The 25855-nt window shown below is 38.1% G+C and overlaps 1 protein-coding gene across 1 annotated transcript in view; it reads left to right on the plus strand.

Annotated features, from left to right (window-relative positions):
• The first annotated feature begins 10083 nt into the window (after positions 1-10083).
• The window catches only part of RAB3GAP1 (RAB3 GTPase activating protein catalytic subunit 1), a 124139-nt gene continuing 108367 nt past the window's right edge, over positions 10084-25855 (plus strand). Inside the window, exons 1-3 of the mRNA XM_080799792.1 lie at positions 10084-10117; positions 10229-10284; positions 16341-16416. Of these exons, the coding sequence (XP_080655918.1) occupies positions 10100-10117; positions 10229-10284; positions 16341-16416 (150 nt within the window). The 5' untranslated portion in view covers positions 10084-10099. The remainder of the gene's footprint in view (positions 10118-10228; positions 10285-16340; positions 16417-25855) is intronic.

Genomic DNA, 25855 nt, shown 5'->3' on the forward strand with positions numbered 1-25855 from the left:
AGTTTACCTGATGTTCCTCCTCTGGGACATCCTTTGAGGAGAAGAAAAAAAGTTACAACACAGGGCAATACCTAAAATGTGCCGAAAAGTGGAGATTTGGCTTACCTATGTTGTGTTTTGCCGAGGGAGCTGATACACAGTTGAAGAAAGACCAAGAAAAACAGCAGTCAATGTCATCCTATTTTACTGTGGCACTGATTTCTGGGACAGCTGTCAACCCACACTTCAATAAAGGATCCATTGAAAAGCAGCATAGATACAGATTTTTTTTCTTTGATTATTTTCCAATGCTGCCCAGCTCAACGTACTTAAAAAAATAATTAAAACTGGTTCTGTGTGCACAAAGCCTCCAGTTAGCTGCAAAGAGCCTGCTTCGTTTACCGGTTGTCACCCAGGCAACCATCTACTGTGCATTTAGCTTTGAGAATTGAAGGCGGGACAATATCATCCAGGAAGGAAAACAACCATTGTGCTTGAAGGAGTTGGACCTTGGTGTACTTCCATGCTTGGCACAATTGCCGTTACCATCTTACCCACCAAGACTTTCTCCAGGAAAGCCATACCTTTGTTATTGCCATAAGGTGCCAGAAGGATCCCTTTCCAAATCTAAATCTAAGGTACAGAGCAGGAGACTCCAACAGGTTACCCCCGGACTGGCTGTACTCTTAGAGTCATGTTTGAAAAAACACCAGGAATCAAAGTTCTTCCATTGGAACCTATTTCTTGCCTAGGCTTGTGATATTCCCAAGCAAAGTCTTTAGGAAATGGACTGTATTTTTGTTTGAGTCATAAATGCTAATAAACCCAGCTGAAAGAGACTTGAAGTTGTGGACTACAAAAACACTCACGAGGAAGTAGACTCAAGGCGCTCTAAATGTAGAGTCGTCTGCCATTTGTGTGCTGCTAGGTTTTTTTATGCCACTTACTGGAGGATGCAGGAGGTTTTCTTCTAAAAATGTCCTTGTTGTATATACTCAACTGCAAAGGGTGCAAATATTTTATTGTAACAGCAGGGGGCATTTATTTAATTTTTACTAGGTTAGTCCTTTACGTTCATGATGTCATTTAACCCCCACAACAGCTCGAAGGAGTTGACTATGATCACCATCATTCCCCAGGTTACAGATGAGAACACTGAGTCTTAGAAGAAATTTTAAGCTAATAAGTGGTAGAGCTAGGGACTGAACCAAAGCAGCCTGACTGCAATGTTGAAGTATTCATCACTTTTACAATGCTAACACCACACACACACACACACACACACACACACTCTCTCTCTCTCTCTCTCTATCTCTCTCTCTCACACTCACACACTTCTCGAGTCAGTGAACCCTTCTGGGTAAAAGACCACTCAGCGATCGCTAGGTTTCTGTACACTCTTTCATCACCTCATTCAGCCTGAAGGGCTTTAACGCTAATCCAAGCACCTGCAGGCTGTTACTCTGTTTTACTTTCTATATCCTTCCGCGTTTCTGCTGCCAGGAGGAACATTACTCTTTCTTAGCTTTTATGTCAAGAGAAAGTTGTAAGTGCTGTGCTTTCTGATGTTTAGGATTTCTGCAGGGTTACGCTTGGGCTCGGGCTGGTCTGCAATCCATGAATCTTTCTATTGGTTCCGCAAGGAGCAGTCCTCCCCTAGTCTCTCAGTTTGAGAAATAGTCATTAATTCAAATCATGTTTCTTTCAAGAAACGTAAGTTTTCAGAAGGAGCATACAAAACAAGGAGAATCCGGTGTTCCTCCCCTTATCCTCAGGGGATATGCTTCAAGACCTGCAGTGAATGTCTGAAACCTCAGAGAGTAGCGAACCCTCTATATACTGGTTTTTCCTATACATACACACCTAGAATAAAGTTAAATTTATAAATTAGGCACAGTAAGAGATTAGCAACAGTAATTACTAGTGGAATAGAACCATTATGATATTATACTGTAATAAAAGTTACGTGAATTTGGTCTCTCTCTCAGAATAACTTACTGCACTGTGTTCACCCTTCTTGTCATGCCTACGTGACCAGATGAGGTGAGGGGAATGACGCAGGAATTGTAATGTAGAGTTCGGCTACTACTGACCTGAGGTTTGTCAGAAGGAGGATCATCTGCTTCCTGAGGGTGGTTGACCATGGGGAACTAAAACTACGGAAACCAAGGATATGGGGGTGCTCCTGTGTTAGGAGATAAGGCCACCACAGAGGTATGTAGAACGCTCTAGTGAAACCTGGACTTTTCTCAGTTGGAAGGGTTGGGGTATATTAGTTTGCTAGGGCTCTTGTAACAAAATACCACAGACTGGGGTGGGGGCGGGCTTAGGCAAAAAAAATTTATTTTCTCACCATTCTGCAGGCTAAGAGTCCAAGATCAATGTGTTGGCAGGTTTGGTGTCTCCGCAGGCTCCTCTCCTCAGCTTGCAGGTAGCTGATTCTTGCTGTTCTCACAGGGTCTTTTCTCTGTCCCCAAGCCCTTTGGTATCTCTCACTGTGGCCTAATCTCCTTTTTTAAATAAGGACACCAATATGATTGGATTAGGGACCACCCTAATGGCCTCTATTAACTTATTCACCCCTGTGAAAATCTTACCTCCAAATATAATCACATGTTGAGGTACTAGGGATTAGGGCTTCAACATACGAATTATGGGGGGAACACAGTTCAGGCCATAACAGCATAGGGAGTCTTCAGAGAAGAGATAATTATTTGAGCTGAAATTTGAAGGGCAAGTAGTTCACCAGGTAAACGACAGGCAGATGGATGTTGCAGATAAACTAAACCACAGCATGTCCAGAGGAAAGATAAAAGCATGAAGTGTTGAAAATATTGTGTTTGGGTTGTATATGTGTGGTTGGAAAACAGAATACATTGAGGGGGCCGGGGGACAAAGGGGAAGTGAGGCTATTTCCAGTTGAAATGAAATAATTTCCAGTTATTCATGGGAAGACATGATCAAATCTGTATTTTAGGAAGATCCTCCTGATAGCGGGAATGAAGATTTAATTGAAGGAAAGGGGTAGATAGGTATGTTAAAAGATTATTGTAATGGATCAGGAAACAAATGATGGAGACATAACCTGAATCAATGACAGAAAAGATAAATGACCACAGAAAAACAAATGAAAGATTTGAAATCACTCTTAATAAGAGAAGAATACAAATGGCCAGGAAACACATTTAAATCACATTAAACTCACTAAGGATCAGGAAAATGTAAATCAAACCATGTTTTGTTTAGTATATGGACAAAAATTTAAAAGACTTATAATATTAAATGTGTGGGAAAATGGCAACTCTTACACACTATTAGAGTGTATATAAATTTGTAATGCTCTTTTTGGACATTGCTGTCTAGTGCTATCTATTGCCTTTTAAAATGCATACATTCAGGGCGTCTGGGTGGCTCAGTCGTTAAGCGTCTGCCTTCAGCTCAGGTCATGATTCCAGGATCCTGTGATCCAGCCCCACATCGGGCTCCCTTCTCAGCAGGAAGCCTGCTTCTCCCTCTCCCTCTCCCGCTCCCCCTGCTTGTATTCCTTCTCTTTCTGTCTCTGTCAAATAAATAAATAAAATCTTTTTAAAAAAATGCACACATTCTTCAACTTGGTATTCCCATTTCTCAGTATTCACCCTAGAGTAATTCTGAGAGGTGACCACAAGCATGCAGGTATAATAAAATTTTTACCCTAGAATATTTTCTATTTTTTAAATTGTTTTATTTTTATTTTAAATTTTTATTTATTTATTTAGAGAGTGGGGAAGGGTTAGAGGGAGTAGGAGGGAGAGAATCTCAAGCCAGCTCCACTCTCATCAAAGAGCCTGATGCAGGGCTCGACATGGGGCTTGACCTCATAGCCCTGAGATTGTGACCTGAGCCAAAATCAAGAGCAAGACACTTAACCAACTGAGCCACCCAGGTGCCCCTTATTTTAGAGAGAGGGTAGAATTTTTTTTTTTATATAACTTTTTTAGAAAATTTATTTTGGTAAATTTAAAACATGCCAAGTAAGCAATATAGTACAACAAACCCCCATGTACTTGTCGCCCATCTAAGGATATTATTCATATCTTTAAATAGTAGATCGTTTATATGTCAAGTCACAGAAGAGAATTAAATAAAAAGTGGTACATCTGTACTTTGAATTCTGGAATGCTGCGTAGCAGTATAAAAAAGGAGGAAAGAGCTTTATATCATGTCCTAAATGGGCTCCAACACATATAGTTCAGTTACAAAAAAAGTGGGTTGCTGCATAATGCATACATGGTAGTATGATAGTGGTATGAGCAGGTTCAGAGCACATGCTCAGGAGCCAGCCTGACCACTTCGGTGTATAACCTGGGCAAGTTACCTATGGTCTTTCTGCTTTCACTTCCTCATTACCTCAAGTAAGGGTGTATGATAGGAACAATATCTACTTCACAGGGCAATTATAAGAATTAAATGAGTTAATACCAGTAAGACATTCAGAAGAATACTTGGTGCATATTAAATACTAAACATTCTTATTTGTGCAAAAAATTGGTTAAAAAGAAGGTAAAACTATATATTTCATATATATAAATATGTATGGAAAATAGGAAGAGGTCTGAAAGGATTCATGCTTACCTAGTATTAGTGATTGTATCTTTTTTTTTAAAGATTTTATTTATTTATTTGAAAGAAAGAGACAGAGTGCAAGCACAAGCAGGGCGAGCAGCAGAGGAAGAGGAAGAAGCAGGCTCCCCACTGAGCAAGGAGCCCGATGTGGCGCTCAATCCGAGGATCCTGGGATCATGACCTGAACCAAAGGCAGATGCTTAACCAACTGAGCCACACAGATGCCCCTAGAAGGATATGATTGCTCCATAAACTTGTACACAATTCTCATGACTCTTCAGTTAATTTTTTGTTTCCTACGTTCTGAGTTCAAGACCCACTAAAATATTTTAAAAATGGAAACACATAAACTTGGACAAAGTAAATCAACCTTTCAACAAGTACTGTTCTTAACTGAGTCTACCAGACACGTGACACACTTAAGAATTGGAACTGGCTGTTCTTGACTTATTATCATCTTGAAGGACTTGAATTACTTTATACTTGAAACATCCTGAGCGCAGGCACCTTGTTTTTATGTTTTTGTTTCCCCGCTTCTGTGAAGTACCAGGTACATAGCAGCTGCTTTTAATAAATGTTTAGTGAATAAAGAAAGGACAGATTGAATGGTAAGTGACTGAAGACTGTGAAGGAGTGAATAAATCACTTCTCTTAAAATTTCTGGGAGATTCCTTGCCTTGCTGATTGTATCTTTTTCTATTTCAAGAAATAGTGGAGTGCTTTTCTAAAAATTTATTTTTTTAATTTTTTAAAAAAGATTTTGTTTATTTATTTGTCAGAGAGAGAGAGAGAGTGAGCACAAGGTGGTGTTGGGGGGGCAGCAGGCAGAGGAAGAAGCAGGTTCCTGCTAAGCCTGGGATCATGACCTGAGCTGAAGGCAGAAGCTTAACCAACTGAGCCAACCAGGCGTCCTGATAGTGGAGTACTTCTTTAGGATATAAAATACGGTGTGTGTGTTCTTGAGGCACCTGGGTGGCTCAGTTGGTTAAGCATCCAGCTCTTGATTTCTGCTCTGGTCATGATCTCAGAGCTGTGAGATAGAGCCCTGTGTCCGGGCTCTGCGCTCAGCAGGGAGTCTGCTTGAGCTTCTCTCTCTCTCTCTCCCTCTGCCCCTCCCCCCAATAAACAAATAATCTTAAAAAAATATTGTGTGTGTGTTCTGAAATGTCACTTAGATATTTTCCTACCTTTGATTCTGAAAAGAGTTTGAAGTTGGATTAACCATCCTGCATCCCTTTCTTTTTTTTTTTCTTCAAGATTTTATTTTTTTATTTGACAGAGATCACAAGTAGGCAGAGAAGCAGGCAGAGAGAGAGGAGGTAGCAGGCCCTCCACTGAGCAGAGAGCCCAATGTGAGGATCTATCCCAGGACTCTGGGATCATGACCCGAGCCAAAGGCAGAGGCTTTAACCTACTGAGCCACCCAGGCGCCGCCCTGCATCCCTTTCTAAACCATATCATACTTATGTCTTTTCTCAGACTGTGAGCACCTTGAGGGCAGGGATTATTTTTTACTCACTCCATAGGACTGACCACAGTTCTATGACTTGATGACTATTACTGAGTGAAAAAAATGCTGTCTGAGAATTTGGCTTTAGAGATTTCTCTTTCAAGAGTTTCTAATGATCATAGCACATGTTTGCCTTCCAGCTCTACCTTCTACTGTAGTTGTTCTCCCTGCACGGAGGCATCAGCTAGGTGGGGACCGCATAGTCCTATGCTGTTGCTCCTCTCACAATGTTTGCTGTTTCACTAAGACCTAATTAAACTGTTATGCCCCCACATTCCTCTGAGGACTAAGCCAAGGGTGATTTTTTTTTTTTTTCCAGGCATCTAACCTCTTAAATTGCCTAAGCGTCAAAATTCTCCCCATGGCTATTATTGGTTAACACCTTGAAATAACTGAAAATTATGCCAGTGAGGAAACGTGCTTTCAACAGAAAATCCCTTACCTTTGGATGTGTAGCCAAAGAACTCTTAATACTGAAGAAACAAAATCTTTTCTGCCTTGTGAACCAGTGAAAATCTAATAAAAGTGTGTCTCCCCTGGGTACTTTACATCATTAGCATCCTGGCTTCACACTTCGCTTTAACAAATAACTTATTTTAAAAGTTTCTCCAGGGAGAAGACAAGAAGCCAAAAATATCCTGGAAGAAAACTTTACCTAGCAACCCAGTAAGGCTGTTTTGTCCAGTTTCTAAAATTTAACTTCATGCAGCAAAGTCTTTGTGATTTTTTAGTTTCTCATTTTGGTACTGAAATTTCTTCATGGCTAAACAAGGAGGAAGAAAAAGTAATGCCTTACAGGTGAGCAGCAATTTCTGGTTTCATAGTAAATTCACGATAAATGTACCTACCACAGTTGATCACCTACTACATGCCAGGACATTGGGCTAACCATTTTACATTGGTTCATAGCACTTAATCTTTGCCACAACCTTTTGTAATACGAGGTCTTAGAAGTCCTATTTTATTAATAAAGACCCAGGGGTTTGGAAGAGTTAAGTAATTTGCCCCAAGTGATATATTGTAGTTAGTAAATGGCTGAATCTGAGTTTGTCTGACCTTAAGACCTACAGACTTGGGATGCCTGGGTGGCTCAGTCAGTTAAGTGTCTGCCTTCAGCTCAGATCATGGTCTCAGGGTCCTGGGATTGAGTCCCACATCAGGCTCTCTGCTCACTCCAGGGACTGCTATTTGAAAGGTGATCTTGATTGGGGCGGGGGGGTGGGGGGAGTGAGGGGGTTGGTGAGAAGGGGAGAGGGGAAGAAGGGGCCTCTCCTGAAGCAAGATTTCTGTATGCAATGTGAATGGTGCCCGCTGGTGTTGTGTGACCCCCCAGCTCTGGATTTCCTTCTTTTTCACCTTGACAGGAACTTCAACTCTTGCAGGTCCCCTTCATCATCAGTCTCTCTCTCTTAGATTATCATCCATGTGCAAACATATCTGTTTTCCTCTGCCTTAAAGACAAACAAAGGAAAACCCCAGAAACAACAACAATCACCCTTGATCCCACTATATTCCTCTCTCTCTCTCACTTTTCAGCAGCAGTCAGTATTTATCATCGTGAAGCATTTTCCTCTCGTGTTCTGTGCCATCACTCTTTCTTTGCTTTCCTATTTCTCAAGCCATTCCCCTTCTTTCACTGGATACTGTTCCTTTATCCATTCTCTAAATATAAAATGTTTTCGGGTCTTTAGATGAGGCTCTTTTCTTCTCTTTCTACATTCTTTTCTTAAATTGCCTCATCTGTTCTTGTGATTTAAAAATCCACCCCAAATCTTCACCATTAGGTTTTGCCTCTGAGTCCTATTCTTATACCCATTTTTTTCCTTGACACCTCTCCTTGAGTATCTTTGGGTACAAACCTGTCGAACTTCATACTACCCAAACCAAACACTAATTTCCTTGCTCCTTCCAGTCTTGCTCATCTCAGGAAATGGCATCATCTCCCACATATTTGCTTAGGTCAGAAACTTGAAAATTATCTTTGATTCCTTCCTTTCCCTTATTTCTATATTTAATCCAGCATCAAGTCCCACCTATCGTTTCTTCAAAATGAGTATCAAATTATTTCACCATGTCAGCTGACCACCCCAGTCCAAGACTCCACACCATCACCTCTCACTGGATGCTTTAATAGTCACCACCTGTCCTTACTTCTTTTGCAACGCCCCATCCCTAGTCTGTTCATATAGTACCCGAACTTCTGCAAAATGTAAATTGGATCATATTGCTCTCTTGCTGAAAACATTTCAGTGACTTTTGTTGTGCTTCAAATAAAGTCCAACTCTGGCCAGAGAGCTCTATTTGGTCTGGCCTATTCTTACGTCTTCAATTCTAGCACAAACACTGTGCTCTAAGTGCTCCCTTTTTGTTCATTGAATGGATCAGATTTTCCCACCTTTGAGCCTCTAGATGTGCTTAGAAGCTTTCCCCCCCTGGTTGGCCCATCTTATCCTTCAGCTCTCCTTCAAGATTCTTCTTGTCAAGATTACCATTGACCTCTATATTGTTAATATTAATGCTGATACATGCAGCACCTCTTCATTCTGTTGTGCAATGAATTTCCAGTTTCTCTACTAGACCCTGAGTTCCTTAAAGTCAGGGACTATATCCATAATACATCTTAATATCCTAGCAGTGATTGACTTATAGTTAAATGCTTATAAATGAATGGAGTACGCAAGCTGAGACCTCTTGGGAAAGACTGCTTTAGTAGTAACTCACAATCCCCCACTGGTATAGTAGATAGATACTAGAAGGAACATCAGAAGACAGGGGTTCAAGGTTTGGTACTAGCAATAACTCTCGGTTGTCATAATTCTTCTGATCTTAGATTCCTCATCTGCCCTATCTATATCACTCTATTTTTGATATCTTTAACCTTTTAAGATTAAATTTAAAAAAAGATTTTATTTACTTATTTACTAGAGAGAGAGCGAGAGCGAGAAAGAGAGAGAGAGAGAAAACACAGGGGTGGGGTGGAGGGAGGAGCAAAGGGGAAAGGAGAGGGAGAGGGAAAGAATCTCCAGCAGACTCCATGCTGAGTGCAGAACCCCTAGCAGGGCTCAATCTCAAGACCTTGAGATCATGACCTGCACTAAAACCAAGAGCTGGACACTTAACCAACTGAGCCACAAGGTTAATATTTTTTTCATCACTGAATTTCTTAGTTCTCTACCACCAAATTCTTCTTTGTGGGTTGCAAAACTCATTAAATGAGATTTAATCTTTTTCCACTTTTAATTATGAAAAATTTCAGGCCTAACAGAAGTAGAGAGAACAGTATAAACACCCATGTACCCATCACTAGCTTAAACTATTACCCACACATAGCTAATCTGGTTTTATTCCTAGCCCTACCCTTTATACCATTCCCCCTCCCATTATTTTCATGCAAATCCTGTACATGGTATCATTTCATGATATATACTTGAGCATGTATGAGGTATAATTATTAACCACTAGCTGCTACTCCTTCTGTTTCTCAGTGGCTTAAAAAGTGAAGTATTCATTGAACAGTATGTTGCTTTTCTGAGAAGCCAGAGAACTACCAAAATGATTTTATTTCATGACTTAACCAAACTGTGTAAATTGTTTGAGGCGGGGCGGGGGGAGGCGAGGGTGGGTATTTCGGCATCTAGCTTTGTGCCTTGCAGTCAATAGAGGTTGAATGAAAAGAAATTCAATGTGGTTTTGGTTTTTTAATACCACTTTATCCACAGTAATCTAGGGCCTTGTCTTACCTCCTCCCTTCTGTTATCTTCCAGAATTCGTTAATCTAAAGGAAAATTTCAAATTCAAAGCTTTTCTGTTTTGTTTGTTTTAAATCAATGATTTCAGCCTTTGAGGACTTTTCCGGGCAGGACTCACGACTAGGGGGAGGTGCCTCCGGAGGCGGGTTTCCGCTGAGGCCCCGCCCCGTTCGCTCCCCGCCCTCCTTACCCTCCTTTCCTCGTCCTCCTGCTCTTCTTCCCGGCAGCCCTAGCGCCTTTCCCGGCGCTCCTCAAGATGGCGGCCGACAGTGAGGTGAGTTGTTTCCTCCCCACCTATCCCTGTCTGTAAGTTCGTTCCTCCGTGTCAGCGCCCGGGCGCTCAATCTCTCTTTTTTTTTTTTTTCTCCCTTTCCTTTACCTTTAGCCCGAGTCCGAGGTATTTGAGATCACTGACTTCACTACTGCCTCGGAATGGGAAAGGTGAGTGAGTCGTAGCATTGGTTATCAGTACCCTGGGCCTCTGCGTCCCCCTGCAGTTTCCCCAACGTAGACCACATGTGTTGCAACTTCTGAGGAAAAAGACCGGCGAACCCCCGGCTCTGCGTCTTCTCCTGCCCCCAGTGTGCTGCAAGCCTCTTCCGCGTCTAGCATCTGACAAGCCCCGGCCCGCCCCCGTCAGCCAAACCCTTGGGACGCGGCTCTCAGAAAAAGTTTTGTTTACTCTGAGACCACTTCCCTCAGACCTTGGCTGTTCCCACCAGCAGAAACAATTTCCGTAGCTACCACTTCCGTTCCCGGTTTCATTTCCGTTTAACTCATTTTATCATAAGCAGTAAACTTGGCAGTTGTTTTTTTCCTCTCGTGTGCATTGGTATACCCGTTTTTGGAGGGGGCATTTAGAGTACTGGTAGTTGTCCATCTGCCACACTCCCACCATCTCCATTCTGTCCTTTAGAATAACCTTTTAAGATAGGCCACAGATGGCTTTGGAATTCTTTGGTTCAAGTTGTTACATTTCATTGGCTAATGTGCCCAGTCTTCCTGTGACTATCAGACCTCACAGAACAGCTGAGTGAAATTGTTGTATCACTGAAATTAGTTGAAAGCCACCTTTTGAAGGAGTGGTTGCTTAGATTGAGAAGTTTTCTGGTCGGTGTCACAGAGACCGTTCTGGGTGTGGAGGTCAGTAATCAGCTTGTTGCAGTGTTTTATAATCTTTCTGGTTGGGAGAGGAAATTTGTGCATGTTATGTCATTACATGAGGGGAAGTTATAAAAGATCCCTACTGGAGGGGCGCCTGGGTGATTGAAATTGGTTAAGCATGCAACTCTTGATCTCAGCTCAGTTGTTAATCTCAGGGTCATGAGTTAAAGCCCTGTGTTGGCTCCATGCTGGAGTAGGGTGTGAAGCCTACTTAAAAAAAAAAAAAAAAATTCCTCGCTGGAATAATAATTTGACCTGTGGTATCCTCCAAAAAAAGAAAAGTCAGTAAGACATAACCCTACTGGCAAGGCTTTGTTGAGCAGGTATAACTCTGTATCCAGATTTAAACTAATGGAAAAAAAGAATAAAACAAAACCTTTGATCCATGTGTTAAACAAAACAGCATATGGTTAAGTTTTAAGCAAACTGGTATTAACTATAAAAATAGTAGTTTGAAGAAGGATGATATTGTAGATTACAATGAAGGGAGATACTTTCGTAGAAAAGATACGAAATGAGCTGGGCCTTGAAGGTGGGAAGTGATTGCTGAGACATGAGAAGGTATTAAGATGCTCAGAGAGATGGGTGAAAATGAACCTTTGGGACTTGATGACGATGTCTCTTTACTGGAGTGAAGGCTATCTATTGAAGTAAATACATAGAATTAATAAAATGGGACAGATCACAGACAGCCTCCAAAGCTGAGTAAAGGAATCTCTAGACTCGGTGCTTTAAGACCAGGGATTCTCAAACTTTAGTGTGCATCAGACTCATAGTTTCTGATCATGCCTGACGTGGACTGAGAAATGTGCATTTCTTAGCAGGTTCTGAAGTGAGGCTGATGTTGCTGGTCGGGAGACCACACTTAGAGAAAAACCATCAAATAACAGTAGTGAGAGACCCTTGATTTTAGAGTGGCAAAGTGATAGGATGAGAGTTGTTTCAGGAGATTAGGTAAAAAGAAGCCAAGTGACTTACTTTGATCAGTAGTTAGGTCCGTGATTTGGAGACTGGAGAGAAAAGGAGGATAGGAAGGAGGGTTGTAAGACATTTCAAAGAAGAGTTTTAGATAGATACACTTAATGAAATGTTAGAGTAGAAAGAAACATGCAACTAGCATTTCTTGCCTGAAAGAATGAAGATAAAGTGTCAAAGTGGGAAGAATGCAGTTTTAGACCTGTTGAATTTGAAATAATAACTTGATGTCTTTTTTTTTTAAGGTTTTATTTATTTGACAGACAGATCACAAGTAGGCAGAGAGGCAGGGTGGGGGGGGGGGGAGGATGTAGGCTCCCTGCTGAGCAGAGAGACCAATGTGGGGCTCGAACCCAGGACCCTGCGATCATGACCCGAGCTGAAGGCAGAGGCTTAACCCGCTGAGCCACCCAGGCACCTAATAACTTGATGTCTTGAAGGTAGATAGAAAAATGTTAACCTGAATCTTGGAGAGTGGGGGTGAGGAAGCAACAAGAGTATGGAATGGAAACATGATTTTTTTTCCCTCTTAGCTAAATATTTAAAATATCCTGAAGTGCATTATTAAGCCCTTTACTCCTGATATGGAAATAATTGTTAACACAGTTATGAGAACTACCACAAAGTAGGAAATTTGGTTTTTGGCTTTTATGCTCTTGTTTCTAGAGCTAAAGTAGTGTTTTGTAGCTCATGGGAAAATGTTAAGACTTTGGAGTCTCTTAAACCTTGAGTTTAATGTGTGAATGAAAGTTCTTATTAATATATTAGGAGCCATACAATTTATTGAGAGGACTGAATGGAACCCCCTCTTTTTAATCTTTTGTCCTTTGCAGAAATATTTATTGAGTGACTGTGTGTCAAATACAGTGCAGGACCTAGGGGTATGGTCAATAAAAATAGACAATTCTTGCTCTTAACATATAGTCTAGTGGAAGAGACACATGAATCAAATAACAATACAAATGAGTCTAATTACAGTTGAAATGAGAGCTGAGAAGGGAAAGACACCTGGTCTTAAAAGGGTATATAACAAAGGAACTTAAGATAGAGTGAGGAGTCAGAGGAAATGACCCTATATTGTGATCTTGAGATTTTTCAGGGATAGTTATTAAATTTTCCTAGTCAAATCTCAGTATTTTCAGTAGACTCCAATTTTACTGTTTTAGCTAGTACCAGTAGAAACCATAAAATAAGTATTTTGATATGTTCCTTTTACTGTGAAAGCAATAATATTTTAAATGATTTTTATTATAATACCTCCCAGTAGAATAAAAAAGAAAAAAATCTAAAAAACCTATAATTGTACCACTAGGAGATAGCTACTATTAGTATTTTGAGAAAATTTCTTCTAATCTGTGCATTGTAAACATTTTGTATCAAAACATATTAACACTTATTTCTATAGCTTTCATTTTTTCATTTCATACATGAAATGAGCGTTTTCTTATTTCCTCAAATGGCCTTCAAACATGATCCATTCAGTGGCTATACCATTAATTTACAGCTGCTTGTTGCAGTTGGACAGTTAGGTGGCTTCCAGTTTTTTACCTTTATAAATGCAGTGTACATTTCACATGCACATCTTTAATAAGACTTATTTATTTATTTTAGAGAGCGTGGGGGTGGGGCAGAGGGAGACAGAGTCTTTTTTTTTTTCTCTTTTAATTTTTTATTTTTTATAAACATATAATGTATTTTTATCCCCAGGGGTACAGGTCTGTGAATTGCCAGGTTTACACATTTCACAGCACTCACCAAAGCACGTACCCTCCCCAATGTCCACCACCCCACCCCCCTTTTCCAACCCCCCTCCCCCCAGCAACCCTCAGTTTGTTTTGTGAGATTAAGAGTTGGTTTGGGGAGACAGAGTCTTTTTTTATTTTTTTTTAATTTTTATTTTTTTTTATTTTTTTTATTTTAATAAACATATAATGTATTTTTATCCCCAGGGGTACAGGTCTGTGAATCGCCAGGTTTACACATTTCACAGCACTCATCATAGCCCATACCCTCCCCAATGTCCATTTCCCCACCACCCTCTCCCGTCCCCCCTCCCCCCCGCAACCCTCAGTCTGTTTCTTGAGATTGAGTCTTTTATGGTTTGTGGGGAGACAGAGTCTTAAACAGACTTCCCACTGCCTGTTATAGGGCTTGATCTCAGGACACTGAGATCACAATCTGAGCCGAAACCAAGGGTCTGTAGTTTAACCAACTCTGCTACCCAGGGGCCCCTGATGTGCACATTTTTGCTCACATTTGGATACATTAAAAATTTTTATTTACTTTTTTTGATAAACAAGTTGACCTATTTCATAACCAGTAATTGCCTTTTGATGGAACTACCCAGAAGTGAATTAGTATATTTATTAATATTGCCTTTAATTTTAGAGAGGAATTAATTAGAAGTTTCATTTAAATCATAAAAATGGATTTATCATTACTATCATTACTGACATAACAGATGTAAATATTAACTAATAATGTCACTGAAGGAAAAAACTGATGCCTGTGAATATATTTTGACTAGAATTAATTCTGCTATGGTAGCAATATGATGTAGGTGTTTTAGGAGAGCAATTTTGCTATTAAATTGCATCATGCTTATATAAGAAGTTACCCTCTTAGTGTAATAAAAGTCTTCTGAGATTTGACAGTTTTAATTTGCTGATATTGAGCATGTCATTAGTCACAATTCATTCTCTTTTTCAGAGATCTGCTTCATCAGTAGATTCAAAGATTAGGTAGTGATTAGTTTTAAAATCCATCAGTTATTCCTTATTCCTGACAAATCTGCCTGTAGTTTCTTGCCAGCTGTCCCTTAAAACATGGTTTATTTTATATTATTTTTATTTTTTATTTTATTTATTTGAGAGAGACAGAGAGAGAGAGAGAGAACAAGCAGGGGAAAGGGCAGGCAGAGGGAGAGGGAGAAGCAGGCTTCCCAGGGAGCAGGGACTCAAATGCAGATTTAGATCCCAGGACCCTGGGATCATGACCTGAGCCAAAGACAGACTGAAGAGCCACCCAGGTACCCCAAACATGGTTTATTTTAATGAGCAAAGGTTCTGAATGTTAACTTTTTGGGGGAGAGGGAGATAAATCAATTTCTAAGTATCTTCAAAAGAGAAGTTAATTTAAATAGATTAGTTATTTTGAGGGTAGGGAAGGATTATTGGTTTCATAGTTAATCTTTTTTTTTTTTAAGATTTTGTTTTTTTATTTGTCACAGAGAGAGAGAGAGAGAGAGAGAGAAGAGAGCGTGCGTGAGCCCACAAGCAGGGGGAGCAGCAGGCAGAGAGAGAAGTAGGCTCCCTGCTGAGCAAGGAGCTTGACGCAGGACTGGATCCTGGACTATGGGATCATAATCAGAGCTGAAGGCAGACTCTTAACCGACTGAGCCACCCAGGCATCCGGGTTTCATCATTATCTTTAATAGTATCCTTTTAGTCTGTCAGTTTTTACTTCCGTTCCAAATTTATATTCATTTTAATATAGAGATATATCCTTTTTTTTTTTTTAAAGATTTTATTTATTTATTTATTTAATTGACACACAGAGAGAGTGAGCACAAGCAGGGGGAGCAGCAGAGGTAGAGGGAGAAGCAGGCTCCCCGATAAGCAGGGAGCCTGATGAGGGAGGGACTCCATCCCAGGACTCCCGGATCATGCTGAGCCAAAGGCAGATGCTTAACCGACTAAGCCATCCAGGCGCACCATGTTTGATTTTTTTTATTAATTATTTTTATTAACATATTATTTGCCCCAGGAGTACAGGTTTGTGAATCATCAGGCTTACACACTTCACAGCACTCACCATTTCACATACACTCCCAATGTCCATAACCCAACCACCCTTTCCATACCCCGCCTCCCCGCAGCAACCCTTAGTTTGTTTTGTGAGATTAAGAGTCTCTTATGGTTTGTCTCCCTCCCAATCCCATCTTGTTTCATTTTAGAGATGTATTCTTAATTTATATTTTATAGAGGTAGAATGCTTTGATAGGTAAGTAGTAGACTTTAAAAAAGTCAAAATTTGGGGTGCCTGACTGGCTCAGTCGATAGAGCCTAGAACTCTTGATTTGGGGTTGTGGGTCTGAGTCCTATGGTAAGGGTAGAGTTTGCTTAAAAAATGTTTATTTAAAAAAATAAGAATTTTTGGATTAGAGAAGATTATTTCCACATTTATTCCACATCCATAAATTAGACTAATAATACTAACCTTAGTGAGCCTTCTCTGATAAAATTGTTAAAATATAAAAAATACTTTTTTAAAGACATTTTATAACAATAGTAAAAAAAAAAAAAAAGCTGTTACATGTACAGAAAGCCTTTTTGTTTTTGTTTTTTGTTCCTTCCTAGGTTTATTTCCAAAGTTGAAGAAGTCTTAAATGACTGGAAACTGATTGGAAACTCTTTGGGAAAGCCACTTGAAAAGGTCAGATCTATTTGCTGGTGTCTTTAAATAAGTATTTACTTTGAAACCTATTTTTAAGCTCTTTGCTGCTTATGGTACCTTTGAATTAAATGTTTTTTTAAAGTTATGTATGATCTATGAACATAAAGTGGCATCTGGAAGAACTTGGATTTGAATCTGGCAAAAAATATATGTAAGACATTTGTGAACTGTTTTTAAATAAAATTTTATATATATAATGTCATCTTTGTGAGTGATTTTGTTTCTTCTGATGTTTCTCTCTTACTTTCCCCCTTAGAATATTAGAAAATCTCTTTACAAGTTTTTTAGTCAGAGGAATGTTGTAATTACCAACTTCATGGTAGAGTATTTTGCTTAACTAATGGGGAAAAATCTTGGTCTTGACTGACTTGCTGTTATTAGCAGCAATTTCACTCAAGTTTTATACTTTACAATACCACTAATAGTATTTGTCTCCCTCCCCCCTCCCCCCTTTTTTTCAACTTCATGGAAGTTTTGAGGATATGCAAGAATGAAGGAATTATTCAAAAGTGAGGTAGAACTTTAATTCTAATCTAAGATATTGCTGGATACTTAATTAAGATAATTCTAATCTAAGATAAACCATGCCCCAAATAATTACTGAAGAGTGTACTCTGAGAACAAACTTATTTTCTGTTTTGCACTAAGGGGAACTAATGATTTGATTTTAGGCTTATGTAGATGCTTTGTTTTGTTAGATAATTTTTTTGAAGTAAAATTGATCATTTTAATTATAAGTCTATTATTAACTGCAGTTTATCCCTCTGTAAGGAACTCTCAATATTTGCGAGGATTTTTAAGCTTTATGGTGATGTTAACAGAATTTGAGATTTTCAAAGCATTAGGATTTTCTTCTTTATTCATATGAATATGAGCAGAAAAAGTAGCACTGCATATAGAAATCACACATCATTAAAAAATCATTTAAAGATGTGCTGAAATATAAATTGATTTATTAAAATATTTTTATGATTACATTTTTGAATAAAGAGAAGATGTAAGTTTGCAAACATAGATCGTTCTATTCCACTTGAAACAAGTACATAACAATAATTGATATATGATAGTAAAATTAAGGGCAAAATAAGGTAGCTGTAACTGGAATGGGGAATGATTTGCAACACCAAAAAGAGAGCCAAACTGAGTATTTGTGAGCTGTGATGTTACTTATATTCATTAATACTTTGATTTATGCATATTTACTGAATATCTGCTGTGTGCCAGATCTGAAGAAAAAATGAACAAAACGAGATCCATGGTGCCACTGAACACAAATTCTGATGAGAGAGAGAAGTAATAAATAAGATTAAAATTCAGATGCTAAATTCAGTTTTGGGATATAAATTGGGTAATGTATTCAAAGTACATAGCATACTGCCTGGCAAGGGCTAAAGGAAGGTCCAACCCTTTTCTCCCTAGATAGTGGTAAATAAGTCAGTTAAGGAAAACATGAATAGACTGATAGCAAGGTGAGCTGTTAATTATGTTGAATAAGATTAAAGAAAATGTAAAGGACAGGGATTATTGAGATTATAAAAGAAAGTTTAGATAGTGACTGAAGAGATTTTAATTCATGTAAAGGATAGTGATTACCAATTCTCTTCCTCCACTGAAGGGGGAGAGTTAAGAGGAATGAAAAAAAAATCCTTTATGAAAAATGTCAAACATTTGTAGACCGTATAGTATGATTAACCCCCATGTGCCCATTACTCCATTTCAACAATGTTCTGCTATTTTCTTGTTTCAGTAGTACCTCTATCAACTCTCCACCCCCCACTCGATTTTTTAAAAATAAAATTTACATACATTGTAATGCATGAAACTGCTCAATTTTGACAAATGTTTATATCCCTGTAACAACACTCCTCACTCATGATATTGAACATTGCTCTCACCCCAGAAAGGTCCCTAGCAACCCTTTCCAGTTAATCCCAGTGCTCCTTACTCATGTTCCCCAGGCATCTGCTGTTCTCATTTTTTTCTTTTAAACTGTAGATTACTTTTGCCTGGATCTTGAATTTCATGTATATGGCATCATACAGTAAATACTCCTTGTGCTTGGCTTCTTTGTGCCTGCAAGAATCACTGTTTTTCTTGCAGAGTAGTATTCTGTTGTATGAATATACTGCAGTTTGTTTCACTTGTTGACAGACATACTGGCTATGAATAAAGCAGAACATTCTTGTATGAGCCCTTTGGAGACGTATGTTTTTATTTCTCTTAGATAAATAACTAGGAGTGAAATTACTAGATCATAGGATAGGTATATGCTTAACTTTAAGGAACTGCTATAGCTTTTTATACCATTTTATTCACCTACCAGCAGTACATACATGAGAGTTTGGGTGGCTCTACATTCTCACCAGTTGCTTGTTTTCAGTCTTAAAAATTTTGGTCATTCAATTGGGTATGTAGTTTGTGGAATTATTTGTATTTTTCATTCTAGTTTTCATTTGTATTTCTGTTATTAATATTGACCATTTTTTTTTAAAGATTTTATTTATTTATTTGACAGACAGAGATCACAAGTAGGCAGAGAGGCCGGCAGAGAGAGAGGAGGAAGCAGGCTCCCCACTGAGCAGAGAGCCCGATGCGGCGCTCGATCCCAGAACCCTGGGATCATGACCTGAGCCAAAGGCAGAAGCTTTAACCCACTGAGCCACCCAGGCGCCCTTTAACCATTTTTAATGTACTTATTATTAGCCATTTGTTTGTCTTTGTGGACTGCCTATTCAAATTTTTTGTCCATGTTTTAGATTGGTTTGAGTTTTTATTGAGTTTTACGAGCCTTTTAGTTCTTTTATGTATTCTGCTTTTCCGTCTTTTCAGATAGTAGTATTATAAGTTGTGAATATATTCTTTTTATGTTTTCTTTGACATGCTTTATCATTTCAGCCTTTAGGTCTGTGATCCATCTTGAACTAATATTTGTGTATGATTTGAAGTGCGGAATCACATTTCAGTGTTTATATATGGATATCCTGTTCTAGAACCCTCTGTTGAAAACACTTTTCTCCATTACGTTTTTCAGGCAGTTGATGTAGGGGATTACCTTCTGGAATCTGTATTCTGTTTCATTAAATCTATTTGACTATACTGTGTCAGTACCACATTGTCTTGACTACTGGAGTTTAGGGTTTCCCAGCCTTGGCGTTATTAAAATTTTGGGCCAGATTGTTATGGGTCTGCCTCATGCAGTATAGATTATTTGGTAGTATCCCTGGCCTCTAACTAGTAGATGCCAATAGCAATGCCCCAGTGATGACAACCAAAAATGTATCTAGACATTGCCACATGTCCTCTGAGAGGCAAAGTTGCCCTCAGTTGAGAATTACCAAATAGCTTTATACTAAGTCCTGAGGTTAATGTAAAGTCTTTAGGTTTTGTTGTTTTCCCAAGATTGTTTTGTCTATTCTAGATCCTTTATGTTTCCATTATGAATTTTAGAGTGAGGTTCTCAGTTTCTATAGAAAAGATTATGATTTTGCTGGAACTGATTGGGTTTGTGTTCAATTTATAGGATACTTTGGGGGAGAAGTGACATTTAGACAGTCTTGAAGCTTCCAGTCATGAAAATTCCACATCTCTCCATTTGTTTAAGTCTTTAGTTTTTCTTGGCAGTGCTTTAAAGTTTTTGGTGGTGGCCTGGCATATCTTTTGTTAAATTTGTTACTAAGTATTTAATGTTGTTTGTAGTTGTAAATGGAATTGTTTTTTAGTTTCGTTTTTCATTTGTTTATTGCTAGAACATAGACATACAATAGAATTTTGTATGTTGACTTTAAAGAAGTTCTTTTTATTTGAGTATAGCTGACACACAGTGTTCTATTCATTTTAGGTATACACCATAGTGATTCAGTGAGTTTATACATTATACTATGCTCACACATGTAGTTATTACCTGTCACCATACAGCCTGTTTCAGCTTCATTGACTATTCGTTATGCTGTGCCTTTTATTCCATACCTGGCAACCTGTGTCTCCCCTTCACCCATTTTGCCCATCCCCTCATCCACCTTCCCTCTGGCAACCATTAGTTTATTCTCTGTATCTTTAGATTGTATGTTGACTTTGTAGCTTCAGACTTGGCTAAAGTAAAGATTCATGATCTTATTGTTAATTCTTTGCATTTTCTACATTCATAATCATGTTCCCTGCAAACAGGGACAGTTTTACTTTGTTTTCGGTTTTTGTCCTTTTTATTTCTTATTGTTACTGCACTAACCAGGACTTTTTTTTTTTTTTTTTTTTTTTTTAAACTAAAACAGCTAGAGACCCCTGTCAGTTATGCACAGTTATGCACAGTGTCATCAGGGTGGTCTTTTTTGTTTGTTTGTTTAAGTAAACTCCGTGCCAAACATGGGCTTAAATTAATCACACTGAGATCAAGAGACACCGACTGAGCCAGGCAGGCACCCCTAACCAGCACTTTCAGTAACATTTTGAGAGCTGTTGAGAGCAGACATTCTTGCCTTCTTCCAGTTGTAAGCGAGGAGATGTTCAGTGCTTCAACATTAAGAATGTCATAGGTTCTTCATAGGTGTCATTGGCTGAACCATCCAGGCGCCCACCACTATTCTATTTCTGTTTCTATGGATATCAGTAGTCTAGGTATTGCATATAAGTGGGATCATAGAGTATTTATCCTTTTGTATCTGGCTTGTTTCACTAAGCATAATATCTTCAAGTTTAGCCATGTTGTAGAAAGTGTCAGAATTTTTTTCTTATGATAGAATAACATTCCATTGTATGTATATACCACATTTTGTTAATCCATCATTCATCTGTTGGTGGACACTTGGGTTGTTTCTACTTTCTGGCTATTATGAATAATATCAATAACATACCTACTTTTTGGCTATTATGAATTATATTATGAATGCTACTGCTGTGAATGTGGTTGTACGAATATCTGTTCATATCTCTGCTTTCAGTTCTTTTGGATATATACCCAGAGGTGGAATTGATGGGTCGTATGATAATTTTTAAAATTTTTTGAGAAATTGCTGTACTCTTGGCTGTGTGCAAATTCTGTTTTGTTTATTTGAAGATACCTTTATTTTGCATTATTTCTGAAGGATAGTTTTGCTGAAGAATTCTGGGTTGATATTTACTTATTTATTCATTCATTCGTTCATTCATTCCAGTTCTTTAAAGATGTAGTCCTATTTTTTTCTTCTTTCAATAGTTTCTGATTACAAGTTAGGTGTCATTCATATATTTTTTTTCTAATTTGGTGATTTTCTCACTGGCTGGTTTTAACTTTTTTCCTTCAGTTTTCTTTTTAAGCCATTTAACTGTTATGGGTTTAGGTGTATTTACTTGTCATTTTTCTGGCTTAGATTTGTTAATATTGGATATATAAATTTTTGTTTTTCACCCAACTAGGGAAGTTTTGGCTATTATTTCTTCAAATAATTTTCTGCCGCATTCTCTACTCTTTATCTGTGACTTAAGTTTTATTTGAACTCTTAATACTTTCCACAGGTCTCTCAGGTTCTGCTGTCCTCATTTTTTTTTCTCTTTCTCTTAATTTCTCTTGGTTTATTTTTTAGTTCATTTACTCTTTCTTCTGTCTCAGATTTACTGTTAAGCCCATTTGATATATTCCTCAATTTAGTTAATGTGCTTTTTAGGTCTTTACATAATTTGGTTCTTTATATGATTTCTAATTCTCTGAGTTTCCTCATTTCTAAGTTCTTTTTGAAAATATTTCTGTTTAGTCCTTGAGCGTATATATTATAGCTAGTCTAAAGTCACTTGCTACATGTAGGCCTTCTTGGGGTTGGTTTTTATTGACTATATTCTTTTGAGTATAGGTCACATTTTCCTGTTTTGTTTTGTTTTATTTGTCTTGTGCATGTGCGTATCCAGTAATTTCTTAATTATATGCTTGAATTTTGAATGAAATGTCGATTCTGTTGTGTTCCTCTGAGGAGTAATTTTTTTGTTTTAGCAGGCAGTTCATTTGACCGCACTAAACCGCCTCTCTCTCATTGGTGACAGCACTTAAGTTTTTCTTTTTTCTTTTAAGTGGACTCAGTGCTTGGCTCAGGCCCAAACCCATGAAATCAACACCTGAGCTGAAATCAAGAGTCAAGGATGCTTAACTGACTGAGCCACCCAGGCACCCCTGAAATCTTTTCTTTTAGTTTCTTTGTCACTGTACTGTGGAGTTTCCACTCTTCGTGCCTGGTGTAATAGATAACAGAAATTTGGGGCAGAGTTTATATACAGATTTCAGGACTTTTACCCCCATTGGTTTCTTCCCTTCCAGAATTTATGTCTTAACTTTAGAACTTTCCTGTCATTTTTGAAGTTTGTCCTCTGTTGCCTGAATCCAGTAAAGCTCCATCATTCTGCAACTCTGGGTTGTGCACAGGATAGAGTGCCCTTAGATCAGCAGTTCTTAAGGTGTGTGGCCTGAGGACTCCTGTTCTCAGAGACCCCTTCATGGGTTGAGAAGGCTCTGCCTTTTCTAACTACATTATATACTTGAGGCCAGTTTTCTTCACATACTTCAGTCAGAACAATGGATTGCAAAGATTGAGTGAAGGTACAGATAACGAGAATCCAAATGTCTTTTTAAAACTATATATTAAAGAGATTTACAAAATGTGAAACAGTGCCACCCCCCCCTTCATATTTTTGTTTGCTCTGGAAAATAGTGGTAGAACATTAACATGTAATAAGCTCATTATAATTTTTAAATGAATTTAAAAATTTATAATTTTTTACTTTTTAATTTCTAATATGGGTTCCTCAGTAATTTTTTTAAACATTTTTTAAATTTTTTAAAAGATTTTATTTATTTGACAGGCAGAGATCACAAGTAGGCAGAGAGGCAGGCAGAGAGAGAGGAGGAAGCAGGCTCCCTGCTGAGCAGAGAGCCCAAGGCAGGGCTCGATGCAGTGCTGGGTGTGGGGCTCCATCCCAGGACCCTGGGATCATGACCTGAGCCGAAGGCAGAGGCTTTAACCCACTGAGCCACCCAGGTGCCCCCTCAGCAATTTTTAAGAGTAAAAATCAAAGGAGTCCTTAGGCAAAAAATTTCGAGAACTGCTATTTTAGACAAAAAATACAAACACGTAGATCTCATCAGATAAAATTTATTTTTTTCATGGACACCCTGGTTTCTGCTTCCATTTGGTCACTCTTCAGAGCCTTGAAAAATTGAATTGTTTTTGTCCAGATTTTACAATTTTTATCTGAAGGATGATTGATCTGACTAAGCTCCTTTACCATAACAGACTCTGAGGTGCCGGAAAATGATTTTAAGAGAGGTGGAAATGGCAGTTACTTGAGCATGAGTTAGGGTGCCATGCAGTATAATAGGGATTGTGTCTATTAATTTACTTAATCCTAATTCTTATGCAGATTTTAATGGTTAAGTGTTATCCCATTTTGTGGACAAGAAAAAGACTTTGGATTCTTGTAGTATTTTTCTCAAGTTCTTTCTGCCTGTAGTTGGTTTAAACAGGATTACACCTAGGTCATACTTGGCTTTAACATCCTTGATGTTTTTATTTTACTCCACCTTTTCTGGTTTTAGAGATTTAAGTAAATGTAAACTTCGGTAGAGGAAGTATTCGAAAAAGTTTCTAAAGCATATTTTGGAATTTTAGTGTCTGGGCTTTATAAAGTAGTGTAAAGTCTTGGTTAAAAGTCTTGGAGGTATGAGTGTGATCTTGCTTGAAGGCAGGGGATTGAAAGAAATGACCTTTTAAATCCTTTTTAGCCTTGTAATTTTATGATTCTATGTAGCCAGCAAAAATTTTAAGTACTTACTGTGAGATGTTAAGTTTGGGTATGGCATGAGCTGGTAATTGAACTGTACAGTCAGTGATTGACTCCTACCTCACTAAAAATTTATGGAAGAAGAATCATTACTTGAGAATATTAAAAGAAGAATAATGACTATAATAGTACTGAAATGGGTTCACATTTTTCATACTTACTTGGTAGATTGGAATGACACTTGAGTAGTTAAAGTTCATATAGCAAATGTAAAATAAGTTTGAATTACAGATTTTCTCTTTGTGAGAAACTTCCCAAACTAAGGTATAACAGTATGTCAAACTTGAGACTGACAGAAACATTATAAACAATTTAGATTCCTTTATTTGCATTCTTTCAGAACATTTAAATGTGTTATAGATTAGAGACTTATAAAGACAAAGTTTTTGGAAATTAGACAGTTGAGGATTGGTGATGAGAATAGTGTTTCAGGAATGCAGAAAATTAGGGGCGCCTAGGTAGCTCAGTTGGTTAAGCGGCTGCTCAGGTCATGATTCGAAGGTCTTGGGATTGAGCCCCATATCGGGCTCCCTGCTCAGCAGAGAGCCTGCTTCTCTCTCTCCCTCTGCCTGCCGCTCTGCTTACTTGAGGTTTCTCTCTCTCTCTATGAAATACATAAATAAAATCTTAAAAAAAAAGAAATGCAGTAAATTAAAATGAAATAAACATTGAGCTGCCTATAATGTTTTTAGGAATAGGATTATTTAAGATAATGTTTATAGTCTTTTTTCGCCTCCCATTTTTGTTTTTCCTTTCAATAATAACCATAGTGTATGTAACTTTTCTGAGTATTATACAGAAGGAAAAAATTAGCATTTTATCATGTTTCCTGTTCTTTCAAATTGAAAGTTTTTGGAGTTCTTTGTTGTATTAAAGTTTTTTATTAATAATAGAAAATGTCAGGAGTTATCTTTAAAGAGATAGCTGAGTGATGAAGAATCTGGGCTCTATACTGCTTGTGTTGGAAATCTAGTTCTGTTGCTTACCATAACCCCATGTGACACTGTGCCATCTCAGTTAGCAGCTGCTGCTGCTGGTGCTTTTGCTGCTGCATCTCTCTCAGAAGTATGCACCAGAGGCTTTAAAATGGTAGTTGCTTAAGCAGAGTAGAATATAAATACATAGAATTACTTAACACTTTTTTATAATAAAATTAATCCATTGATTCCTTAGAGCTCCTAGAAGTTAAACATTTAGCATCCACCTGGGGAGAAACGAAGTTTTATGTAGTGTATTCTGGCTGAAAAAACTCAGATTTCTTCTGAGATAGTTTAGAGGTGTCTTCAGATGTTTTTAGTTCTATTATTTCCTAATTCTTTCCTTTGTTTATTTTGAAAAGATTTTTTGCTTCCATTGAGATATAGCACAACATTCTTTCAGTGTGAAGTAAAATTTTCAATGTACATCATGAATTATATTTTGAACTTCAGTTTGGTGTAGGGCCTATGCCATTGTTCAAACAAATACTGTATAAACAAATGAGAAGGTCATTTCTACAGATGAAGAGGTCAGATCAAGAGATAAAATGCTTGGGCTTAAATTACAAGCCATGCTGACTCAGAAGAGTTTTAAGTTCTGGCTGTGGAGGTAGGCCCAAAATCTTAATAGAGCCGAGTGCCTG

Source organism: Martes martes, assembly GCF_963455335.1.
Source record: "Martes martes genome assembly, chromosome: 3".
In the NCBI taxonomy this organism is placed as follows: Eukaryota; Metazoa; Chordata; class Mammalia; order Carnivora; family Mustelidae; genus Martes; species Martes martes.